Source organism: Microcaecilia unicolor, chromosome 9 (genome assembly GCF_901765095.1).
Source record: "Microcaecilia unicolor chromosome 9, aMicUni1.1, whole genome shotgun sequence".
Classification (NCBI taxonomy): Eukaryota; Metazoa; Chordata; class Amphibia; order Gymnophiona; family Siphonopidae; genus Microcaecilia; species Microcaecilia unicolor.
Window position 1 is genome coordinate 98,849,989 of NC_044039.1, and position 22,722 is coordinate 98,872,710.

At 40.9% G+C, this 22,722-nt stretch overlaps 1 protein-coding gene across 2 annotated transcripts in view; it reads right to left on the bottom strand.

Annotated features, from left to right (window-relative positions):
* Positions 1–22,722, bottom strand: part of MEIS2 (Meis homeobox 2) — a 521,844-nt gene that overhangs the window by 99,029 nt on the left and 400,093 nt on the right. The window contains exon 10 of one of the 2 annotated variants that reach the window (XM_030214759.1): positions 4,491–4,560. The exons of the other annotated variant lie outside the window; for it this stretch is intronic. Coding sequence (XP_030070619.1) covers position 4,560 — 1 coding nt within the window. The 3' untranslated portion in view covers positions 4,491–4,559. Of the gene's footprint in view, positions 1–4,490; positions 4,561–22,722 lie in introns of those variants that run through there. 2 annotated transcript variants of the gene reach the window in all.

A 22,722-nucleotide genomic window follows, 5' to 3' on the forward strand; every position in this document is an offset into this window, starting at 1 on the left:
ATATACAGTTCTGGTGATGGGATATGAGTTTCTCTGTTTAAAAGAGGCTGAATTCACTCACCTCCAGGATTTGGGGCCTTGTGCCTGAACAGAAGTAGGAATTTGGGCTAAAGACACTAGCCTTGCCTTTGTTATGGACTGGAAGAAGTGTGGTCAGAGCTGAACAGGCATGGTTTTTTTCTTTTTAATTATGGTCTGCACTAGTGGGAAGACTGTGATAGTCTAATCATGGAGAAGCTGCTCTAGGCCATAGTAGATATCCAGCAGCAGCAGTTTAAGCAGCAACAGCAGCAATTTATGCAGCACCAGCAGCACAGGAGTTTAAGCAGCACTAACAGCAGCAGCAGCAACAAGCAGCTTTGCAGAAACTGTTGGACCTGCAAGAGAACTTGTTGGCTCAAGTGACTCAAATATTGCAGAGGCCAGTGCCTCATGCAAACTCACCATTTTCTGGTGTTGCTGAAGATGACCCCAAGGCTGTGCCCGAAACCTTCAAAGAAAGTGAACTATCCCTGAGTCCAGGAAGACAGAAGGGGAAACCAGAACGCATCCAGTGTCAGCCCGAGAGGGGCCTGGGTTCTCCCATTTGTTCCAATTGTGGAGATAGGGGGCATTTCTCCAGAGACTGCCCTAATGTGGGAAAAGATGCTGTAGGGGTGAGTCTAGAGGGTCAGGATGCACATTCCTGCAATTCCATGTATGCTCCTCACTCCGAGATGCAAAACTTTGTATTTGAAGTGGATATGGAAGGGACTTTCCTGCATGCATTAGTAGATTCAGGGAGCATGAAGACTCTCATTTGGAGGGAGACCATTGAATGGCTTCAGGTGATTATTCTTAGTTTATGAGGACTAGAGGCAATATCCAACTGCTCACATCACTATTACAATACAAGCCACAATAGGTAGCAGTGTTATATTGGCTCCCTTACTTTACAGTTACTTAGACTTTACAACTGTATGGACTCAGCTACATGCCTCACCTAGAAAGCTAAGAGAAAAACTCTTCCATGAAATCTTCCCACTGGAGGATTCCGACCTATATGTGAAGGTCTCTAATGTACCCAAACCCTGGCAGCAATGTCAGGTAGAAAAGTTAAGCTTTACTCATAATTTAGGGGGGACTCTGGTATAGAGGAGGGTGATCAGTATAACCCAGATCCTTTAGATAGCCTACCTGAGTGGAGCAGACAGGAAAATCTAGGGAATTTCAAGAGAGACTATTGAAAGATGATTCCCTTAGAGAGGAATAAGCTAAGGCGCCAATGGTAGATGGGAAACCCATAGGCAACCAAGATCTCTCTAAGGCAGGTCCCCCTATTTTATAATAAAATATGACTTACTATTCAAGGGTGGCCAAGGGAACCTTAGAAGTGGAAGAGGTGGAACAATTGTTAGTATCTCAGCCTTATCATAGGCAAATCATGCACCTGGTCCATAGTATTTGTTAGAGGGCCATTTGGGGGAAGAGAAAAGCCGAGAGTACATCCTGGCCCAATTTCTTTGGCCAAGGATATATACAAATGTACTGCCAATCATGCCCGACCTGTCAGTTGAACAGTCCTGCAAGGGTTCCACCTGTTCCTCTTGTGCCTATGCACATCATCAAGACCCCATTCAAAAGAGTGACCATGGATTTTGTGGGGCCCCTAGAGAGAACCGCATGAGGGAAAAATGTATTATGATTATTGTGGACTATGCAACCCATTATCCAGAAGCCATTGCTCTATGCAATATGAAAACCATCACAGTAGCGAATGACCTGTGGGAGATCTTTTCATGAATGGGAATACCTCCAGAGATCCTCACCGACCAGAGGACACCTTTCGTGTCATGGGCCATGAAGAAAGTTTGTGCTTTTTTGAAGGCAAAGATGCTGTGATCCTCGGACTAATGGCCCGGTTGAACGCTTTAACAAAACCTTTAAGCAAATGTTGAAAACGTTCATCGCTGAGGATGGGAAGGACTGGTACACCGCACTCCTCTATGTGTTGTTCACCATTCAGGAAGTGCCTCAGAATTCAACAGGAATTTCTCCTTCTGAGTTACTCTATAGAAGGCAATCCAGAGAATACTGGATGTCATCAGGGAAATCTGGGAATAAGAACCCAGTCCAGGTAAAATTCTAGTGGGCTACATATTGCAAATGGGGGAAAGGCTGAAGAAAATAGGAGAGGCCTCCACACTTTGCCTGGAGAAGGCACAAGCAAAGTAAACCTAAGCATGTAATCGTGCGGCTGTCCAAAGAGTCTTTCAGCCTGGAAATAATGTTCTGATACTCCTGACCTCATCAGACAGCAAGCTGCTGGGCAAATTGCAAGGGCCCTATGAAGTAGTTGAGAAAGTAGGATCCATCAACTATAAGGTAGCTCAACTGGATAAACAAAATAAAGCAAAGATCTTCCACATGAATTTATTCAAAAATTGGACCCCCAAGACTGTGGCCCTGGTTCAAGATGATGACTTTGGACCTGAGATTCTGTCATAGTCTGATCCCCTTCAAGTCCCATTTGAGGACCAGCTCACAGTCATTCTGAAGGCAGATTTAAAACAACTGGTTCACCAGAATATGCATGTTTTTTCCAGTACCCCAGGCCGAACAAATCTTGAAATTCATGACATTATCATGGACCCTGGCGTGGTGGTCAGACAGCATCCATATCAAATCTTGGAAGCTAGTTGAGAGGCTATGGCTAAGGAAGTGGAGGAGATGCTCAACCTGGGTGATAGAGAAGAATCTACCAGCAATTGGTCATCCTCCATTGTACTGGTTCCTAAGTCAGATTGAAGTATTTGCTTCTGAATCAAATTCAGAAAGGTGAATGTAATGTCCAAGCTTGATCAATAAGTGGATGACAATTAAAAGTCTTGAGGCACCAGTTTATTTCAATGTTGGATCTGACCAAGGGGTATTGGCAAGTACCCCTTACTCCATCTGCCAAGGAAAAGATAGCTTTTTCTACACCTCAGGGGATGTTCCAGTTTATAGTACTGCCCTTTGGACTTCATGGGACTCCTGCTACATTTAGCATCTGGTCAAATGCTTGCTGAGACCTCATGGTGATATAGTAATGATTGGAAGAACCATTTGATCCAGATAAGAGGCAGTCCTGGCCAGTCTGAGAGCAGCTGGGTTGACAGCAAACATGAATAAATGCTTCCTGGAAAGACAAGAAGTCCAGTACTTGGGGTATTCCATTGAAATAGCACAAGCAAGGCTCTAGGTCTGGAAGGTGGAGGCAGTCACTCAAGTGCCCATCCCTCAGTCCAGGAAGCAAGTCTGTGCATTAGTTGGCTTAGTCAGTTATTACTGATTGTTTATGCTGAATTTCACTGAGAAGGCGGAGCCATTGACTTGCCTCCTACATAAAAAGGCTCCAGAGACAGTCTGCTAGTCGTCAGAGAAAGACATTGCTTTCCAAAGCTTGAGAGGTACCCTCTTCTCTGAGTCAGTCTTGATGTGTCCTGACTTCAATTGACCATCTGTGGTGCAAATGTATGTATCCAACATCGGCTTGGGTACAGTCCTGGCCCAAGAAGTTGATGGGGAAGAACACCCCGCGGCTTTGTTCAGTTGGAAGTTTCTTCCTTATGAACAAAAACTATGCAGTAATTGAGAAGGTGGCCTTAGCTGTCAAGTGGGCACTGGTGATTTTTTTTAGTATTATTTACTGATATGCCCCTTCACCCTAATGATAGATTTCCAGCCTCTCAAATGGTTGGCCTGCAATAAAGAACTTAATGGCCAGATCATGTGATGGTTCTTGTAACATCCTTTACAGTATGAGGTATGGTACTGGGCTGACCGAGAACACCAGAATGCTGACTTTCTTTCTCAAGAGGTCGTCCCTATAGAGGCACATGGTCAGCAGAGCAGGGTTGAGCTGAGGAGGAGGGTATGTGAGGGAATGTTTAGGAGACTGTTGGCCCCCTTAAAGAAATGTCCTCCAAGGGCCACATTAAGTAGCTAAGTTCCACACTATAGAGGGCGAGGGTTCAACCAGGGCAGATAAAAACCTAGCCTAGAAACAGGTTAGAGAGGCTTCAGGAATACAGCAGTAGCTTTCAAGCTTATGTCTCCACAATCTATGGGTAAAGACTGCCAAGATAGGAATCTCTTTTCTTGAATCATTTGGAAGGTCCTGATACTGTGAGTCCAAGCTGGAGCTAGGCCTAGGTTTGTCTGTGACTGTTTAGAACTGCTGGACACTATGTTCAGGCCTGGCCAGAAGCCAGCCCTTTACCTTTGATTTATAAGAGACTTTATTGGCACAGTACAAAGCCTGTGGGACAACAGGCTTCTATATATGTGAATACAGTAATAAAGAGCTTTTCTGTTTACTTTTACCCCCTGTCAGACTGTTTCAATAATGCTCTGCAGCCACCCCTTGTTCATGCTACTACAACCTGTTGCAGCTGAAGCAAATGCTGGGCTTGCTGTGGCAGCATATATGAGTGCTTGGTACTGACCTGTATCCTTCTACATCTTTGTCTGGAAAATCTCAAGCCATTCCTGGTAATGCAGGTGCAGGAGCCTGGCCCTCTTCTTCAGATCCTCAATCTGTATAGAGAGAGAGAGGGAAAGAGGATTAACTCACTGTTTACCTAGAGAGGTTCCTTCTGCCACCTTGCTAGGCCCAATGTGGACTCTAAAGAATGACAAGGGGCACTTCATTCCACTGCATGAATATATGCTCAGCCCCTTGGTGATGTCTTCTGGGGGTCTTGAGTGCATATCTGACACATGGATGGATGGCGGTGTAGTGCCCTGAAACATGCTTTGCACTTACACTTTCTATTTCATCTACTTCAGTATGTTGCTTTCTAATGTGGACCCTATTTATGTCTCTAACATGATGGTGGAGGCAGAGGGAGTTACAATGCTGGATTGAAGAGTGGTAGTGTGGCCCCACTTTATATATATGGTTCCTGTGAGCATGTGTGTTTTTCCCTTCATCCACACTTCATTAAATCTCCAAGGTGCTACCACCTCCATACCCCCCCTTTCCAGAGCTGGTTATTGGCACTCATTACATGTATATCATGCAGGTTGGTGACTTTTTACCCACTCCCCTTCCTCTGTCACTCCTTGGAGCTACTGGACCAGTGCTTGGTTTCACACATTTGTGCAACTAGAGAGATGTCTGGGCATGGTAATAGCTAGTGGACCAGGCAGATGGCTGACTTCAGAGCACAGCTTCTAGAGTCCTGGGTCTCCCCTTTCATGAAGAGGTATATGTGCTGTCAGACTGTAGAACATATATGTTGTCAGTGTATGTAGAGACATATGAGTTTGGGTCGCTGAGGTAGTTTTATTTTTTGTGAGTGTGACAAGGTCATTTGTAACCTGTCCTTATACTGCCACCACTCTTTATCCCTTTACCAGCCTATATATGATTCTTCTCTTGGAATGACACCTATGCCATCTTTTTGTAAGTTTCTGAGGCCTGATTTAGACCTACGAATCACACTATAAACCATACTGTCATGTCTCCTGATAATTCTGAATTCTGTATCCTGTGCATCATGCAAATGACATGTCATTTGTGTAAGACACTGAATGCTTCTTCGTTGTTTCTTACTGTGAACATGGGGAGAGACACTTTCCCAGCTAACCATAGCTTGGATGTCCTTGGTCTGCAATATTGTATGTGTACCAGTTCAGACTGGACAAGATACTATAGCTTGCTGTCTGAGCTTTGTCCATCACCACCTGTATTTGTGGTTCTCATGGGTGTAGTAGGGAGGAATTTCTCTGGGGGAGGGGGGAGGAAGTAATTTTTGCATTACTCAAAAGGGCATTTTGGACAACAGTTGTGATCTTTTTTGTTCCACTATCTTTAAACAATTTGCAGACACCATCACAAATAAACATTGGCATCCGACATGCTTCAAATTTCAAGTTTATTCATTACTTGATATATCACCCATTGGGTACCTTCTGAAAGGTTTGCAGTCACTAATTAAATTAAGGTATAGAAATTAGAAAGAAAGTGAAAAACAGAGAAGAAAGACACTTAATTTTTCACAGGAAAGTCGCAGGAAAGAAAAGAAGCTGCATTGCTGTGTGTTTCAGACCCCAGCTATCCAGCGGTACCCTTCTGCCCAGGAAGAAGGGTTAAAGTAGCAAAACTGAGTGGATTTATATTATTAGAAAACGCCTTGAAAGAGAAGTTTTCAGGTCAGTCTTAAATTTCAGAAGAGACGTCTCTAATTGTAATTCGGCTAGAACAGAGTTTTACAGACCGGAACTGACAAAATGAAAGATTCTGTGTCAAATATGGTCATATTTGATTTGCCTGAGAGAACTACGATTAGTTGTTGTCATGATCTATGTACCCAGCTGGGAGAGTATGGGGTCAGTAATTAAGAGAGGAAAAGTGGGTGACCCGACTGTTGAACCTTATAGACAAGTATCAATATTTTGTAGGTGTTTGAAAGGGACAAGGGTTGCCAATGTGCTTGTTTCAGTAAAGCGATGAAGCGATGACCTAGTTACATTTTTTAGTTCCTGTGATAAGCTTAATTACTATATTTTGAATCAGTTGAAGCCATCAAATAATGGAGATTTTGATACCTTGGTAAAAAGCATTACAGTAGTCTAGGTTACTGATAACTAGACCTATGGACCAGTATCTGAAGCACAGACTGATGAAATAGATGTCGAATAGAACGGATCATTTTCAGTTTGTAGAAACAGCACTTTATTACAAATGAGATGTGCGCCTGAAAATTGCGGGTATCATTTAGTGTGACTCCAAGTATTTTGAGAATAGAGACAATGGGGGAGAGTCACAGGGCCATGTTCTGTGATTATAAGGGTTTTTGACTTGGCTGGATTTAGTATCATATTGTGGTACATAGTCACTTCATTACAGTATCAAGTTTTTGGCTGAGAGATTGCATTTCCAGAGGATCAGTAGGGTCCAGACAGATAAGAACTGAAGTCCAGTTTAGACCAGTAATTACTGCAGTCACACTTCTTTGTGTCCTCTCTGCTACAACCCCTTCATATTTACAAAAATGACACAGTGTAAGCACAGGCAGTTTTCTATATTTCAAAATATTAAAGGAGGGAGAGAAGGGGGCTGGTGGCCACGAGGAACATTTTTAAAGATGGAAAGGAAGGGGGTCCAGCAGCTCATAGAGGTATTTTTGTACAGTTAAGATGAAGAGGGAGGGAAGGCAAAGGACTGGCGACTCTATAATAGCTCAGATGAGTTACATTCAGCTACACTTAATGCTGCTGAGGCTCTACTGCAGTGGTTCTCAAGTTTTTCAGTTGGTACACACCAGATGGATGATGCTGGCATATGTGACACAGCGCATACATAATCCTCACAGATCTTTTGGCCTGACAAAATATAGCAGTTCTTATGTATTACAGTACAATTCAGATTATCTGGACTATCCTCGGCAGGGGGTGGTCCAGATAATCATAAATCCAGATGATTGTACAAACTTATACCCGATGCAGGAAAAACTAAAAAACAAATAAATTAATTAACCTCACATAAAACCATGAGTGCATAGACTCGCGGTGCTTCACTCTGTCCCACAAACCCCCACGCTCCACATTACCAGACCGACCCATCCACCTCTCGACATGCAACTCACTGCAGCGGCACCAAAGCCCACCAGTCTATATAATTGGATATCCAGTTGATCGGCGTTCGGATAATCAGCATTGTACTGTACCTCCCCCCCAAGTCCAACAACAGGTGAAGATGAGAAGTAAGACATTTCTCCATAGAAGCCACCCTACAACAAAATATTCTGATTTTCATATAATCTGAGCCAGTGATTTTCAACCTTTTTCATCTTGCAGCGTACTAACAAGGCACAATATCAAATTTTAGAATATATATATATATTGTCATTTTGTCATAAATATATATATGCTGACATTTAACAAGTATTAAGATTGTGTTTAAAGCTCAATAATTAATTTTTTAAACATTATGGTATCTTTATAGTTGAATATTTTTATCAAACACACAATTTGGCAAGAGGGCAACAATATACTTGAAAGACAGTAAAATTAGCCATAAAAAACATGCATTGAAAAACAACAATTTTAAATTGAATACCCCCCCCCCCTCCCCAGTGATGGTGGTGATCACATCACTTCACTGCATCTGATCTGTAGGCCTAAATTCCTTTATAATAGTCTTCCAACAGGCACACATTTATAGAACTATCTCTTAATGACAATGTAATGAGATCACACCAAATGGACACAATCTGAATGTCATACAGTTTTCACTATGTAATAATCTGGTTAAGATTTGTGATGATAACTAGGAAACTGCCACAGGAACACACACATCAAACCCAAGGACTCACTATTAATGAGCCAGTTAACAATGTATGGTCAAGTTAAAAATAGATTTAGTATAAAGGTTCCATTAACTTCCTCATGGTATTAGGATACACAAATTGGAGAATTTAGCCTGTCTGTTTTTCTCTCACTTTTTTTCCTCTAGCAGTCAGCAGCAGTGGGCAGTGATTCAGACAGCCTGCTTGCACCAACCCAAGCCCTCTGATAATTTCTACCTATATGGAAGTGGGAAGTTATGTCAGACAGAAGACTCGGGGGTTGGTACTAGGAGGCTGTCTGAATCGCTATCTGCTGCCACCACTGCTACAGAAGATATCTTATAATGCCGGGTCGCTGGCTGGGGACGGGACAGGTATGACAGAAAACTCCCATAGCACACCGGTTGAAAAACGCTGAGCAATAGTAAAATAAATCTCTCCACTACTAGGCAAAATGTGAAATAATACAAAACCTGAAAAAATATCCTAATTCAAAATACATGTGGTAAACATGCCATACAACAGTAGCACTAATCTTACGATTCAAACAGCAAGAGCCCTACCTATGAAAAGGCAGCACTATACATTTTACACTGGGCCTTAAAACACCAGCACACCTACTACAGATAAAACAGAACAAATGTGATCTCCTCACAGAAACTACAGGCAAACAGAATACAGCACCTCTGTCAAACACAGATAGACCCTAACCAAATACAGAACAAGGGATTACAAAATATGAAGACAAAAATTGAACTGGGAACTCCATGAAATCAAATTCAGCATAGATTGCAACACTGGAGAAATAAAAACAGAAAAGCATTTCCTCTAGTACTGAACATAATACAAATACATTTGCAATGTACATTTCCCAAACTAACACATTCCAGTTAATAAATACAAAATAAAACACTTTTTCCAATGTTGTTGCCTGGACATTTTATTTTTCCATCATACTGCTCCCAGTTTTCCTTTTCAGATTTCCTGTCTTTCTGTTATCTTTCCAAAAGCTGCTGTCCATTTGTCATTTCTCTTCTCCATTTTTGTTCCATTCAAGTCAATGGAATTAATACAAAATATCATCTGCCTAAGAATAACCAGAGAATCCTGATGAATCCCAAAACCAAACCCAAAGAACTCATAAAAACATTAAATCAGAGAGAGCGTGAACCCTGTGGAACTCTGAATTTCGGATTCCAACTAAATGAAAAATAATTATTTTTTGACACGATAATTTAAAACCTCCCCAAACCCTCCAGACATGTCTGAACTGCACCTGAAATGCTAAGCTCACTCAATTTACTTAATAAAAGTTCGAGATTAACTGTATCAAATGCACCAGATATATCAAATTGAAGTAAAACAGTTTGAGTGCCATGACTTAGATACTCCAAAAAAGCAAACAGGATGCAAGGAATTATTAGGAAAGTAAGACCAAAAATACGATAATGTCTTTGTAACGCTCCATGGTGCGTCCGCAACTTGAGTATTGCATTCAGTTCTGGTCGTCGTATCTCAAAAAAGATATAGTGGAATTAGAAAAGGTTCAAAGAAGAGCAACCAAAATGATAAAGGGGATGGAACTCCTCTCGTATGAGGAAAGGCTAAAGAGGTTAGGGCTCTTTAGCTTGGAAAAGAGATGGATTACGGGAGATATGATTGAGATCTACAAAATCCTGAGTGGTGTAGAAGGAGTAGAAGTAAATCGATTTATTTACTTGTCCAAAAGTATAAAGACGAGGGGACACTCAAGGAAGTTACATGGAAATATTTTAAAAACAAATAAGAGGAAATATTTTTTCACTCAACGAATAGTTAAGCTTTGAAACTCTTTGCTGGAGGATGTGGTAACAGTGGTTAGTGTATCCGGGTTTAAAAAAATGATTTGGACACATTTCTGGAGGAAAAGTCCATAGTCTGCTACTGAGACAGACATGGGAAGCAACTGCTTGCCCTGGGATTTGCAGTATGGATTGTTGCCACGATTTGGGTTTCTGTTAGGTAACTGTGACCTGGCTTGGCCACTGTTTGGAAAACAGGATACTGGGCTAGATGGACCATTGACCTGACCCAGTATGGCTACTTATGTTCTTATGAACATTTTGATACCACAGTTAATAGCAGGGATTCTGTACTATACTTTGCCCTAAATCTGAACTGAAAATTATGTAAGCAATGAAAAGATATGATGTAATTCGGAATACAATTATTGACTCCAGTAATTTTGCCATCCAAGGTATACTAGCCACTGGCCAAAAATTTGATACAACAGTCAAATCTGCACCTGCGATTTTGGAACTGGTGTTAAAATAATTTTCCCTAAAGGCAAAAGGAAAATTCCATCCTGTAGGAAATTGACTAAAACAGTTAGCCAATTAAAGTCAAATTGAATATTACTCAACAAGTAAGAAGGACAAATATTGAATAAGCATAATTTGTGTGATACATTTTTCAATAAAGAGCATACCATTTCTTCACTAACCATTGAAAAAGAAGATCAGATCAGATCCGCTAGTAATCCATTAAAATTTTCACATCTTAACGGACCAAGTTTATTTAATGGTCCAGGTGGACTTGAGAGTGATTGCCTAATGAGATTAACTTTTCTAGTATAATATCATGCCAGATCAGAAGCAGATGGATGCATTGGCTCAGAGAGATCAGTTACTACTGACACCTGTGTGAGTCTGTTAAAAAGTTTGAAAAGTAATTTTTGGTCTGGTATATCCATCCCAATCAAATTCCCATAATAAACTTTTTTAGCTTCTGAAAGAGTTTATCAGTAGGATCCTTCGATTTCTTCCAGAGTCTTTCTAACTAGCAGCATTGTCTATGTTTTAAAAACTTTTCAGAAGAATATTGTGATAAGGCATCAGTCACTTGAAAATTCCAATCTCATAATATCAGGATTAGAATTATGACTAACCAATTGAGATTTAACCCATGTCCAAAACTGATCAACAGCATCTGTTCTTCTCAATGATTAACTTTAGATTTTCCAGAAACCTTCCTCTGTCGACAAGGAAGATACAGAGTAAAATCAGCTAAGTAATGATCAGATCATGGTATTGATGACCAAGTCATTTTAGATATCATTTGAAATATATCTTACTTAGTGAGTGATGCAATGAAATCAAGAGCATGTCCCTTCTCATGTGTCAGTTCTATTTTACCTACCTGAAAACCCAAGGAATTTAGATGGATAACAACAACATCAAAATTATCATCCAAATGCAAATTCAAATCTCTCAGTAATAATAAATGTAGTTGAATATTGAGAGATAAAAACCAAGAATTGAGTCTGAATTAGAGCCAGTTCCCTGGAGGCCTATAAACTAATAAAATACCCAGAGAACCCTGCATTGAATCATCCTGTAACTGATCTAACATCAATTCTAATCCTGAAATTATTGATGAATTCAATAATTTAAGCATAGAAAACTTTTATATATTATTCCAATCCCTTCTTCCCTTTTCATAGAACATATACAATGCATAATCTTATAGCATGGAGGACAAATATCAAGAATCACTGGACTGTCCAAATCAGTTAACCAGGTCTCTGTAATAAATGCTAGACCAACATCATTACCTCCAATCAAATCTCTTAGTATATCTCTTTAATTACAAAGAGATCTGGTGTTAAAATAGAGACAAATGTATTGGCTGGGCAATAAGATTCTCCCCTTGTGTAAAAGAAGTTTATGCTACTCTCTGCAAGTTTCTAAATTGATTTCTCCTTAATTAGTAGAAGACTTGGGCCTATTTTCTGTAATAACTTCCAAATGTGCAGGAAACAAAATCCCATTCCCTAGTTTATTATTAGGGAATCTATATAAACTATCTTTTAGATGAAATTTCTTAAAATTATAATAAAAGGATGCATTAAAACAGTGCTCAAAAGCAAATCCATTAAAACTGCTTGCCATATCTCAACAAATAGAACAATAACAATAACCATTTCATTTTCCTAATCTAAAAGTCAATTATTTAAGACCAACATATCCCTGAATGATTCATTCTAATTGGCCTAAACATTAACCCCCCCTGTTTACTAAGCTGCAGTAGCGGCTACAGTGTGCTAATGCTGACACAGCCAATTCACTTTGAATGGGCTGTGTCGGCATTGCCACATGGCAGCCGCTAGCATGGCTTAGTAAACAGGGGGATTAAGCAATCTAACATCCTAATATAAAGCATCCAATTTTGTTAAATTAGTTAATACTACCAAAATTGCCAGAAAATTGTCCACAAAAGGAGCAAACTAAGGGGCATACCATACCTTATGCATGCCCCTTTTGTGGCACACCTCAGACTGAGCTTGCTGAAGTACTCCCACAATGGGAGATGTCGATGACATCAGCAGTATCACTCAGGGGCAGGGCCACTGCCACATAGCAAACAAGATGGAAATGCAGCTAGTGTAGCACAGTCTGTGGTGAAAAAGATGTTAGCAGGTAAAATTGAAAGCTCTGTGATGACAGAGTTCTTTGCAGCCTCAGGCTGAGCTCACTGAAGTATTCCCACAATGGTGGAGGAAGGGGGATAATAAGGCCAAGATTAGATTGTGGGTCTGAAGCCAGAACTCTTATTGAGGGTTTCAGAGTCCCTGGACATTATGTTGTATGCTAGAGCCTCTAACCTGAGCAGGTTGTTTTCTTGCTGCATGACAATGGCTAGCTGGAATAATTGATCTTTCCCTTGCTCAGGGCCACTGATCCACACTCCATGATGCTCCCTACCTCCACCCTCCTTGTCTGTCTCCACCATAAGCCTTCCTCATTCTCTACCTTCTCTTCATCAGATGGTATATCATCATGCTGTTCCACTTGGGACTCTTCCTCTTCTGCTTTTTCATCATGATTCTTATCCTCTCCAGGTATCCCTTCATCTGTAGGCTCTTTAGGCACAGTATCCTCCAGGGATGGATTCTGCTGGCTGCCATGGCTAGGCATCATTTGCATTTGGGCTTCCTGCACCAGGAGAGGGACCAGTCCCTCATCCCTTATGGCCTCCTATTCTAACCTAGAGATGGAACACAGCAGGGTATATGTAAGGAAAGAACTTAAGACAATATACAGCTCAGGAGACTTTTCACTGCACATACAAAGACTGGACCTATGTATCCTAGCAGCACCTAACCTGCTTTCATGCTGTTATGTGACAGATTCTATGCCAAAGAGCCACATACAAGGAAAGTGACCCTATTGTGAAATAATACTTTCAGTGTCACACACAGTGTGGGAGAAGAGAGGCAGACATGGAAGCAAGGATAATGCACTGTGCAGGTTACAGGTGATGTAGTACATGCCTACGGTGTGGTCATCAACCATGTGCTATGTACATAGTAACAGACTGTCTAATGTGTATATAGGGTGTATGCCTAATGGACAGGCTACTTAGTATTTAGTCATGAGCAGTGTCCATGTTTTAACCTTTTATCGTGTTTTATATAGGATATATCCTAGGTAGGTGGATGGGAACTAGGAGAAGAAGCAAGGAACTGAGACCTATGTAGGCAGGATAACTATATAATAGTAGTATGCTGGTGTGGTTGGTTTCTATTGCCACAAGAAGGCAGGTGAGCAATAGCAAGCCCCATGTCCTCTTATCACATTAAAGTTCTATAATCATAGTATGTCAGGCAACATGGAGGGGAGGGAGTAGTGCAGATCAAACATCTTCTAGGTCTCCACAACTATCAATCAAAGAGGCAAAAAAGGGGGCTACAAAAGCAAGACTTACCTGATCACCTCCTTATAGAGTTATGTTGGCTGACCGTAGTAATGTTTGCCTGGCTGCAGGTGTCCAATGCCTCATATTCAATGGGGTACGAGCTTTGTAGCTTCTAGTGCTTTCCCTTACACAGTCGGCTATTTTCTTGCAGGATTTTCCTCACATATCTCACTATTTTTTTCAGTTCTTCAATATCTCTGAAACAGAGGGAGGTAGGATACCCCAGGTAGAGGAGGTCAGGTGTCAAGAGGTGGTAAGGCTAAGAGGCACCATGATAAGGCATCTGGAGGATACCAGATTGTTCACAGGTGAATGTCATGAACATAAGCATCTCAAGCATTTGCTCTTGAACAAGTGACATCCTCTTTATCCAATCATTGATGATCCTTGGCCTTTGGTCCATGGCTTCCAGCTTATGGCCCATCCACTGAATCACTGCAGCTAGAGCCCTGTCTCAAGTGGCGACTGTGGTGGCAGGCAAGGCTGCATCCCCAGATCCTGCAAAAGATGTTGGATTGGCTGGTTGAGGGGTAGCTGATGGCAGCAGCTGGACGTTGGGAACCTCTTCTGTATCAGACATCATCACCTCTTCCTTACAATCAACCTCCTATTCCTGAGGTGACAGACAGTGAGGAGAATTGGGAGGAATGTGTGGCTGAAGAGGTAGGAGGGGCAGTGAAGTGGTGTGGGAGGGAGGGAGGGGTGGAAGAAGAAGTGACAGAGTTCCTGCTGTGGCCACTGGGGGGTTCCCTGGCCTGGGGTGGTGAGGCCAATTCTGCACCTGATTCTCCCCTTCCCCTCTCTTTCTCTTTCTTTATCCAGAATCTCTCCCTTTTCCCTCCCTCTTACCATGCCTGCTGCTGCTGCCCGCCCACTTCCAGAAGTGCAAAGTAGATTCAAAAGTATTCTAATGCCTAGAAGAATGGGCCCACACTCATACACTATTGTGTCCCTCCCTTCCCCAATGCAAGACTTCATCTCAGAGAATTGGGGCCAAACATAGCAGGCCACGAGGGTGGCCTTGTTCATCTAGGTCCTGCAGTAGCATTGAATCCACTTTGGTCTTTGCCTCCAAGATAGGGGAGGGTGGTGGCAGTGATTGTGGCAGTAGCAGTAGGAAGTGAAAACAGGGAAGGTAAGATGTACCACTCTTGTGCGTCTTTAGCTCTAAGCAGATGCATAGTCTCTAGTAACCAGTGGGTTAGGCTTGGCTTATAATTTTGGTAGGGCCATGGCCCTTGTGGCCCACACCCCTTTCTGATTCTAATGCTCCAGCCAATCTCTTTGATGCAGATGCAAGTATCCGGCCTGCTTGTTTAGATCCTCAGACTGTACTGAGAGGGAGGGGAGGAAGAGAGAGAGAGAGAGTTACAAAGTTACACATATGATTTCAGAGGTCCCTTCAACCATCTGTGGACTCTGCTAAATGATTGGTGGCACTTCCCTTCAAAACGTATATGAATGATCAATATCATAGTGATGCCTTCTGCGATTGCTATGTGCATCTCAAGCAGCAGGATGGCTCTTGTACCTATCCCTTGACCATTTCCCTTTGTTGTTCAAACATGCATTATTACATGGCAGACACTTGCACATCCTTTTCTGTCTCCTACTTTGTGATGCCATGTGATTTGGTCACAGGCTATGACTCCTACATGGTGCTGAGGACAGGTGGTATTGCAATGCAGAATTTAGGTAGGCAGCTGTGCATTTTATGGAGCAACTGTGGTGGCCCTTTCATATGTCTTCTTCCTGGGAGTATATCAACTTTCCCCTTTACCTACCCTTCCTTGTGTCTCAGGGGGCAAACAGACCAGGCAACTGGCACTCAGGAATGTGTTATGCATATTTGGGACCTATCTTCAACTCCTACTCTTTCAGCCACCTCTCTTCCTCCTCTGATGATCAGGGCTGTTTCATTAAACATATTTGAGTGACCTGTCTGAGCCTAGTAAAGGCTAGTGGGCAAACCAGTTAGTTTGACATCAGAGAACACCCTCCCTTGTCAATAAGAAGTGCGCTATCAGATCTATGCACATATGTGTAACCAATGAGTGAAAGGAATCATCTCTTTGGGAATATGAGGTGTACCTGGAACCTATGAAACTTGTCCTTATATAGCCTCCACTCAATTTCCTTTCACCAGCCCCAAATGAGATCCTATTGTCAGTAAGTGGAAGTGGGTTTAATGTGGGCTACCTGTCCATCACTACTATGTAGGTCTTTTTATACTATGGACACACTGTCAGACACATCTGTTTACCATGCACTTCTGGTCTAGTATCCCCTTCCCATATCTGCCCCCTGTTGACTCTTACCTCTCTTGTTGAAGCATCCAGTCAGCCTTTCCCAGGCCCTGAACATTTTTTGTGCTGTCCTTCCTCTTCTGGCCAGGAAGAAGGTTGTCTATAGAACAATAATTTGTCTTTCGTTCTCTAGCAGCCATTTCTGGAATGTCTCTGTGCCTGCCACAACAGTGTGTACAGCACATATAACTATGTCTGGATGTGGACAAGTGTATGGGAATATACTTTTACATTTGTGCATATGCCATTTTATAAAATGTTCACCCACCTATGTGTACTTTATAAAATATTGGCATACATCTGGGCTGGGCAATTCTGTGGCATGCCCAGATATTTGGATACTCTTCATAGAATTACTCTCTATATGCACTTTGCTGAAAACTACTCTTTCAAAACCCTGCTTGGCCCAAACTCCTTCTGGGTAGAACTACAGTGGTCCTCTGGTTCAGTTCAATCTTTTCTCCTAGTCACTGTGTGAAATCTGTGCAAGTTACTTCTTGTTAGCTGTAGGGATTTTTTTTTTCCGTTGGATGTTCTTCTGTGACTGGCTTTGCTCTCGGGCAGGCTATAGCTCAAATCTGTCCCTAGAGGAACCTTTGTCTGTAGTTCAGGCAAATATCTACTGTCCTTTCCATTGAAGTTCTATGGTAGTCCAACTAATATTTCCTATAAGAAAATCCTTCTGCTTGCTTTAGTCCTAAGAAATCAGGGACTTCTCAGGCCCAGCTCCAGTCTGGGTCTTTGTTCTCTCTCTCTCTCTCTCTCTCTCTCGGGGGATCATAGTCCAACATAAGATAAGTGGAGGGGCATTTTCAATATCACATCTAAGTCCAACTTTTGATGTTTTGCTAAAAACGTCCAAAATTCAAGTGGGGAATATAGCCATTTTTAAAACAGAAAAATGTCTTTTTTTTTTTTTTTTTTTCAAAAATGGCTATTTGATAGATGTTTTTGTGTTCTGTAACTTTATCTTTTTGGTCTATTTTTGGAAAAAAAGAAACATCCAGGTGAAAAATGCACAAAATCAAGCTATTGGGAGTTGCAATCTTAGTAGATTGGCCACACAGACATTCCCAGGAGAGCAATGGGGCACCCTAGGGGGCACTAAAGTAGATTTCAAATAAATGCTCCCAGGTAGACATCTCACCATTGCTCTCTTATCTGATGAGCCCCAAAAACCTACCTAAAACCCACTACCCCAAACTGTACACCACCTCCCCTTTTATTCCCAATCTTTGGATTACAGAGTTGCTCAGGAATAGAAATCTAATCTGTCCCCACTGGAATTTAACCCATCCCCACCAGAATTTAATGGTACCTAAAATAAATTCCGGTCAGCTCTCTGTCTCTTTCTGGGTTTGAGCTGCAGCACTGCAGGCAAGGAAGGAACAGAAGTTGGAACTTGGAAAACTCTGGCACGCACATGGAAGACTCGTCTATGATTCACTGGCTGAGTGGTCGACCATGCACACACCAGTAGGGCAGGTGACTTCTGATGCTTGTGCCTTTGTCAGAGCTGAGGCCTGTGCATCAGCCTGCAAGCAGAGAGAGTTAATGGAAGACTTTCCGCATCTGCACTGTTAAATCAAGGAAGAGGAGGAGGAGGTACTCAAAGAATTTGGTACTTGGTAGGTGAGAGGCCGGCACAGGTGCAGCTTACACGTCCATGGGAACAGCTTCCATCCCCACAGGAACTCTGCAGAATTGCTTCCATCCCACGGGATTCCCACAGCTCCAGAGGGGATTCTCGAGAACCCCGTTCCCGTGCAGGTCTCTACTTTGGATATCTATGATCAGATCTTTTTTGAGACATTTATCCTCAGCTGTAAAGGATAATAACCTAGTATTATCTGATGAAAAATGATCTGGGATGAAACCAGTCAAACCAGTATCTGCAATCAAATCAGGCAGCACTTTGGCCATACACTGTGCTAAAATGTTGAATATATCTTACAATCAGCATTAATTAACAAGACTGGATGATAATTTTTCACATGCCTCAAATCTCAGCCTGGCTTCTCATGGACTACAATTGTGGCCACATGTACTGTACCATCTAGACGTTTTAAAAGTCACAGGACATTATATAGTTGGCATAATTTTGGATGGAGCTCTGTCCCATGCAGCCCAGGAGTCTTATGATAAGGTAGAGCTTTGATAGCAGACAAGATTTCCTCTTTTGTAATAGGATTATCCAATTGAGCCCTTTGATGGTCTGTTAGATCAGGATGCTGCAGCTCTTGTAAAAAGCAATCCATATTGTCTACTGACTTATAGAAGAAAATGTAATACTCACAAAAACGTGATAAAATTTCTAAATTATATCAACTGCCTATTAGAATCCAAAATCTCACGTGTGTGCTGACTTTATTTTTTTTCAAGTTAAGTATTGGGCCAGCAAATGACCCGCCCTTTTATTTGCTTCATAGTAACTAGCTGCTCTTGCAAAGAAGAAAGATTTTGCTTGAACACTATAAGCCTGACTACATGATAGTTGTTTTTGCAATTGCAACAAAATGGCATTATCTCTATTGCTTACACTGACCTCTTCTAGTCTATATACTGATTATCTTGGAACTAGTCAGCAATAGATTATTTAATTTGACACTGAAATTCTACATCATCCAATAGGCTAGTGTTTAACTTCCAATGTTCATGTACTAACTCAGCGGTTTACAATAATTAAATGCCCATAGGAGAGGCATAGTATGAAAGGAACTACAAATCTAACAGTACAGAAGAAAAGGAAACAAGCAATACAATTGTCATATAGGAGAGCGAGTGCAATAGAGAACTACAGTAGAGGGTACAGGCTCAGTGCTCCAACACTGGGCCCCAGCAAGACAAAACAATCAAAGGAAAATTGTCAGTTGGGCTGCTTATATATTTGCCTAAACAAATGGATCTTAAGAGTTGCCTTAAACTCTTGGTGTGGCGATATCTTATGTAGGTCAACAGGGAGGGCTTTCCACAAAGCAGGACCCACAACATTAAACACAGATGACCGAAAGATATTGAAAAAGATCTGGTGAAACGAAGGAATCATCAGCAAGGTTGGTTGTGAAGAGCGAAATGGTCATCCGCTGACATATGGAATCAAATAACAGGAAAGATTCCTGGGTTAGCCTGACCAGGGTTTAAAAAAAAAAAATAAAGATTATTTTTTTTAAAAAACACTTTTTTAAAATATGTACCTCTATGGGGGAGCCAGTGCTCCGATCTAAAAAGAGGAGTGACATGATCATATTTGCACTGACCCATTACCAGCTTACTGGCCACATTCTGAATAAGCTGCAAGCGTCAAAGCTCTCTCTGACTCAGTCCTATAAAAAATGTACTGCAGTAATCAAGATGTAAAATCATCAATGCATGTTCTGGGATGCGAAGTGCTTTGGGTTCCAGAAAAGGACAAAGAGATCTGATCTGGAAGAATTTGTAAAAACATTTACTAACTGTAGCAGAGACATGGGAATGAAAAGTAACTCCTGCCTGAACTTGGTGTTTTTCTCAGTGCTGAAAGAACTGTTTAGTTCTGGTAAGTGTTATGGTGATTGCCACCACAAAGCTTAAACATGCAGCTGGTAATACTAGTATTGACTAGGTTTTAGGAAATATGTTTTAGTTCCCGGGCTGTTTATTTGGGGTCATTCATTCAAGGTATCTTGTGGCCACTTTGAATCAAACTTTAGCTTACACGTTTTGAAAGCACATTCTTTCACTGTTACTTCGGCCCGCGCTAATTAAAATGCACTTTTAAATGATCACTTGAACATTCTTGTTTTTTGCGATGCTTTAGTTGCTGTGATTTGGGCATAAATTCCTGTTTTTACGCTTTCTCATGTCACTAGGTTGCCATTTTCAGTGGCATTTAGGACTCATTAATGTCACCACTTTTCACTAATATAGTATCAGACTTCATCACATTCACTTGTACAGCACTTCACATCTGTATATTTTTTTCCAATATCCTTAAAGTTAATTTGTCTGTGAATTTAGCCTTCAGCAGATTTGTCTTTTTCAAGACGAGACTGTTTTCCTCACCGGATGTTTTGTTACCTTGGAATTAGATACCATCATTAGGTATGAGTTAAAGGCAGCTTCAATTAGTCTACATTTCTTAAAAATTGTTTTTAGGAGAGTATGTAAATTAGATATTTTTTAATGTTCATTTATGATATGTGGCGCTCTTAATCTTTCAATTTTGTACATTTTGCTTTCTTATATGATTGATATATTTTCAGTTATTTATGTACAAGACAATTATGGTTTTGGTTTATTGTTTTTATTGTTTTTCTTGCTTATTTATTGATGTTCATTTGTCCAGACCCCTGACGCGTGCATTTAATGCTGAAACATGTTCATTTGTCCAGACCCCTGACGCATGCATTTAATGCTGAAACACGGACCGTGTCGGGTCTGATAATCACTAAAGTAAAGTTGAGATGCCCCCACTCTTGAAGGCTTCTTATGCTTTTTTTTTTTGGCTATTTGTTCAGCAGCACTGTAACAGAAATCTTGTGGTTAATAGCAAATATAAAATTATTTGCCTAACAGGGTTTTTCTTTTTTTGGGGGGGTAAGTTGCTGAATGGCTACTAGGCTTCATATATGCTGTCCTTGAGCATATATGAAGCCATGTTTGGAATGCTTTATATGTATTACCTGTACCTAATAGAGCAGCAGTCTGAGAACCAGGGAAACCTGGGTTCAAATCCCATTACCGCACATTGAGATCTTGGATAAGTCACTTAACCTTCCTTTACATCAGCTACAAACAGATTGTAAGACCTTCAGAGATAGGAATATACCTACTGTACCTGAAAGTAACAACTGAAAGAGGAGTGAGCTAAATCCAAATCTGAAATCCAATACCAGGCATACTGTGCACTAATAAAAAAAAAAAAACCCTACAAAATCATACCATACCATAACAGTATTAACTTCCAGCAGTCACACAACAAGGGCCTTCCTTAGAAAAGGCAGCACCTAGAACATCAATACACCTATTGGAAAACTGTACAGACTGGATTAGTTCAGATCAATCCTGCACATTTAGTTGTAACAGAAAACCCAGTCTTTTTCACACATGAACACAAGTAGACCCTCATCGTGTATAATAAATAACCATAAACTAAAAATAGAAATATGTAGGCAAAAATTAAACTGAACCACCAAGAAGCCATATTCTGCATACAGTGTGACACCAGAGAAATAGAAATAGTGACAAATACTACCCCTCTGTACTGTGCAAAATATAAAAATAGCATATTCCAATTGTTATACACAATAACTACATGAAGAACAAACGGTAAAACCACCCATATTACAGGGTTCCTTCTGTTTAAAATTTGTTATTGACATTAATTCTGCTAAATTGCGCCCTCTCCGATATGTGAATTTTGGAATCTTCTGAAATGCTGCATGTATTTTCAAAATATCCCAATATTTGAGAATCACTTTCCGTAATTCCACAGATTGTGATGAGTATGGTAATATACACACTGTAGTCTGTTGTGATGTAGACCTCCGGGAATCCTGAAGTAACCATTCCTGTTGAGCATACTTAATTATTTTTAATGTTTTTTTGTTTTTCATGTAGTTATTGTGTGTACGTGGTAGAAGGTAATAGTATATTTTAATCATCATTTACAAAAAAACATTTTATCTGAAAAGTCAAGTAAATTGCCAATCTGAAGGGGTAGTGTATGTTATAACACGTCCCTGCAAAAAATGGTATGTGGGTCAGATCAGTAGAAAAATTAAGTTTAGGATTGGTGAACATTTAAGTAATATTAGAAGATATTGGTTAGAGGTGCCATTCAAGTCCAAACAGGTATAGGAAATAGAGATACTTGGCTACTCTAGTCAGGACAATCAAACAAAAGTGCCTTACTGCTGTGAAAAAATAAGGCCAGGTCTGAGCAGGTGTTAGGGTATTGGAAAAGAGGCCTTTGAACTGGTTGTGCTTTCCCCTCATGTGCAGGTTAGTAGACCGGGGAGGCAAAGAATCAAAGACAACTATTTGAATTGAACACAGGGTTTTATCTCTGAAGGATCTCAAAGGCCACTAATTCATGGCCAGGAGCAGAGTTGGAAGGACAAAAAAAAGCAGATCAATCAAAGAAAATAGTTTATTGAATGACACCCAAATAAACAAATCAGCCCAACACTGGCCGTGTTTCGCCCAACAGGGCTGCGTCAGGGGCTACACAGTATTCTTTAAAAGTCGAGATGACAAAGTTATGGAAGTCTAAAATCATGAATCTTCCAAAATACAGTAAAAAAACAGCATGAACCGAATGAATCATAAAGATAGTGACGTGAATAACGTCCTGAACCTTCACAATTCTAGAATTTTACTTT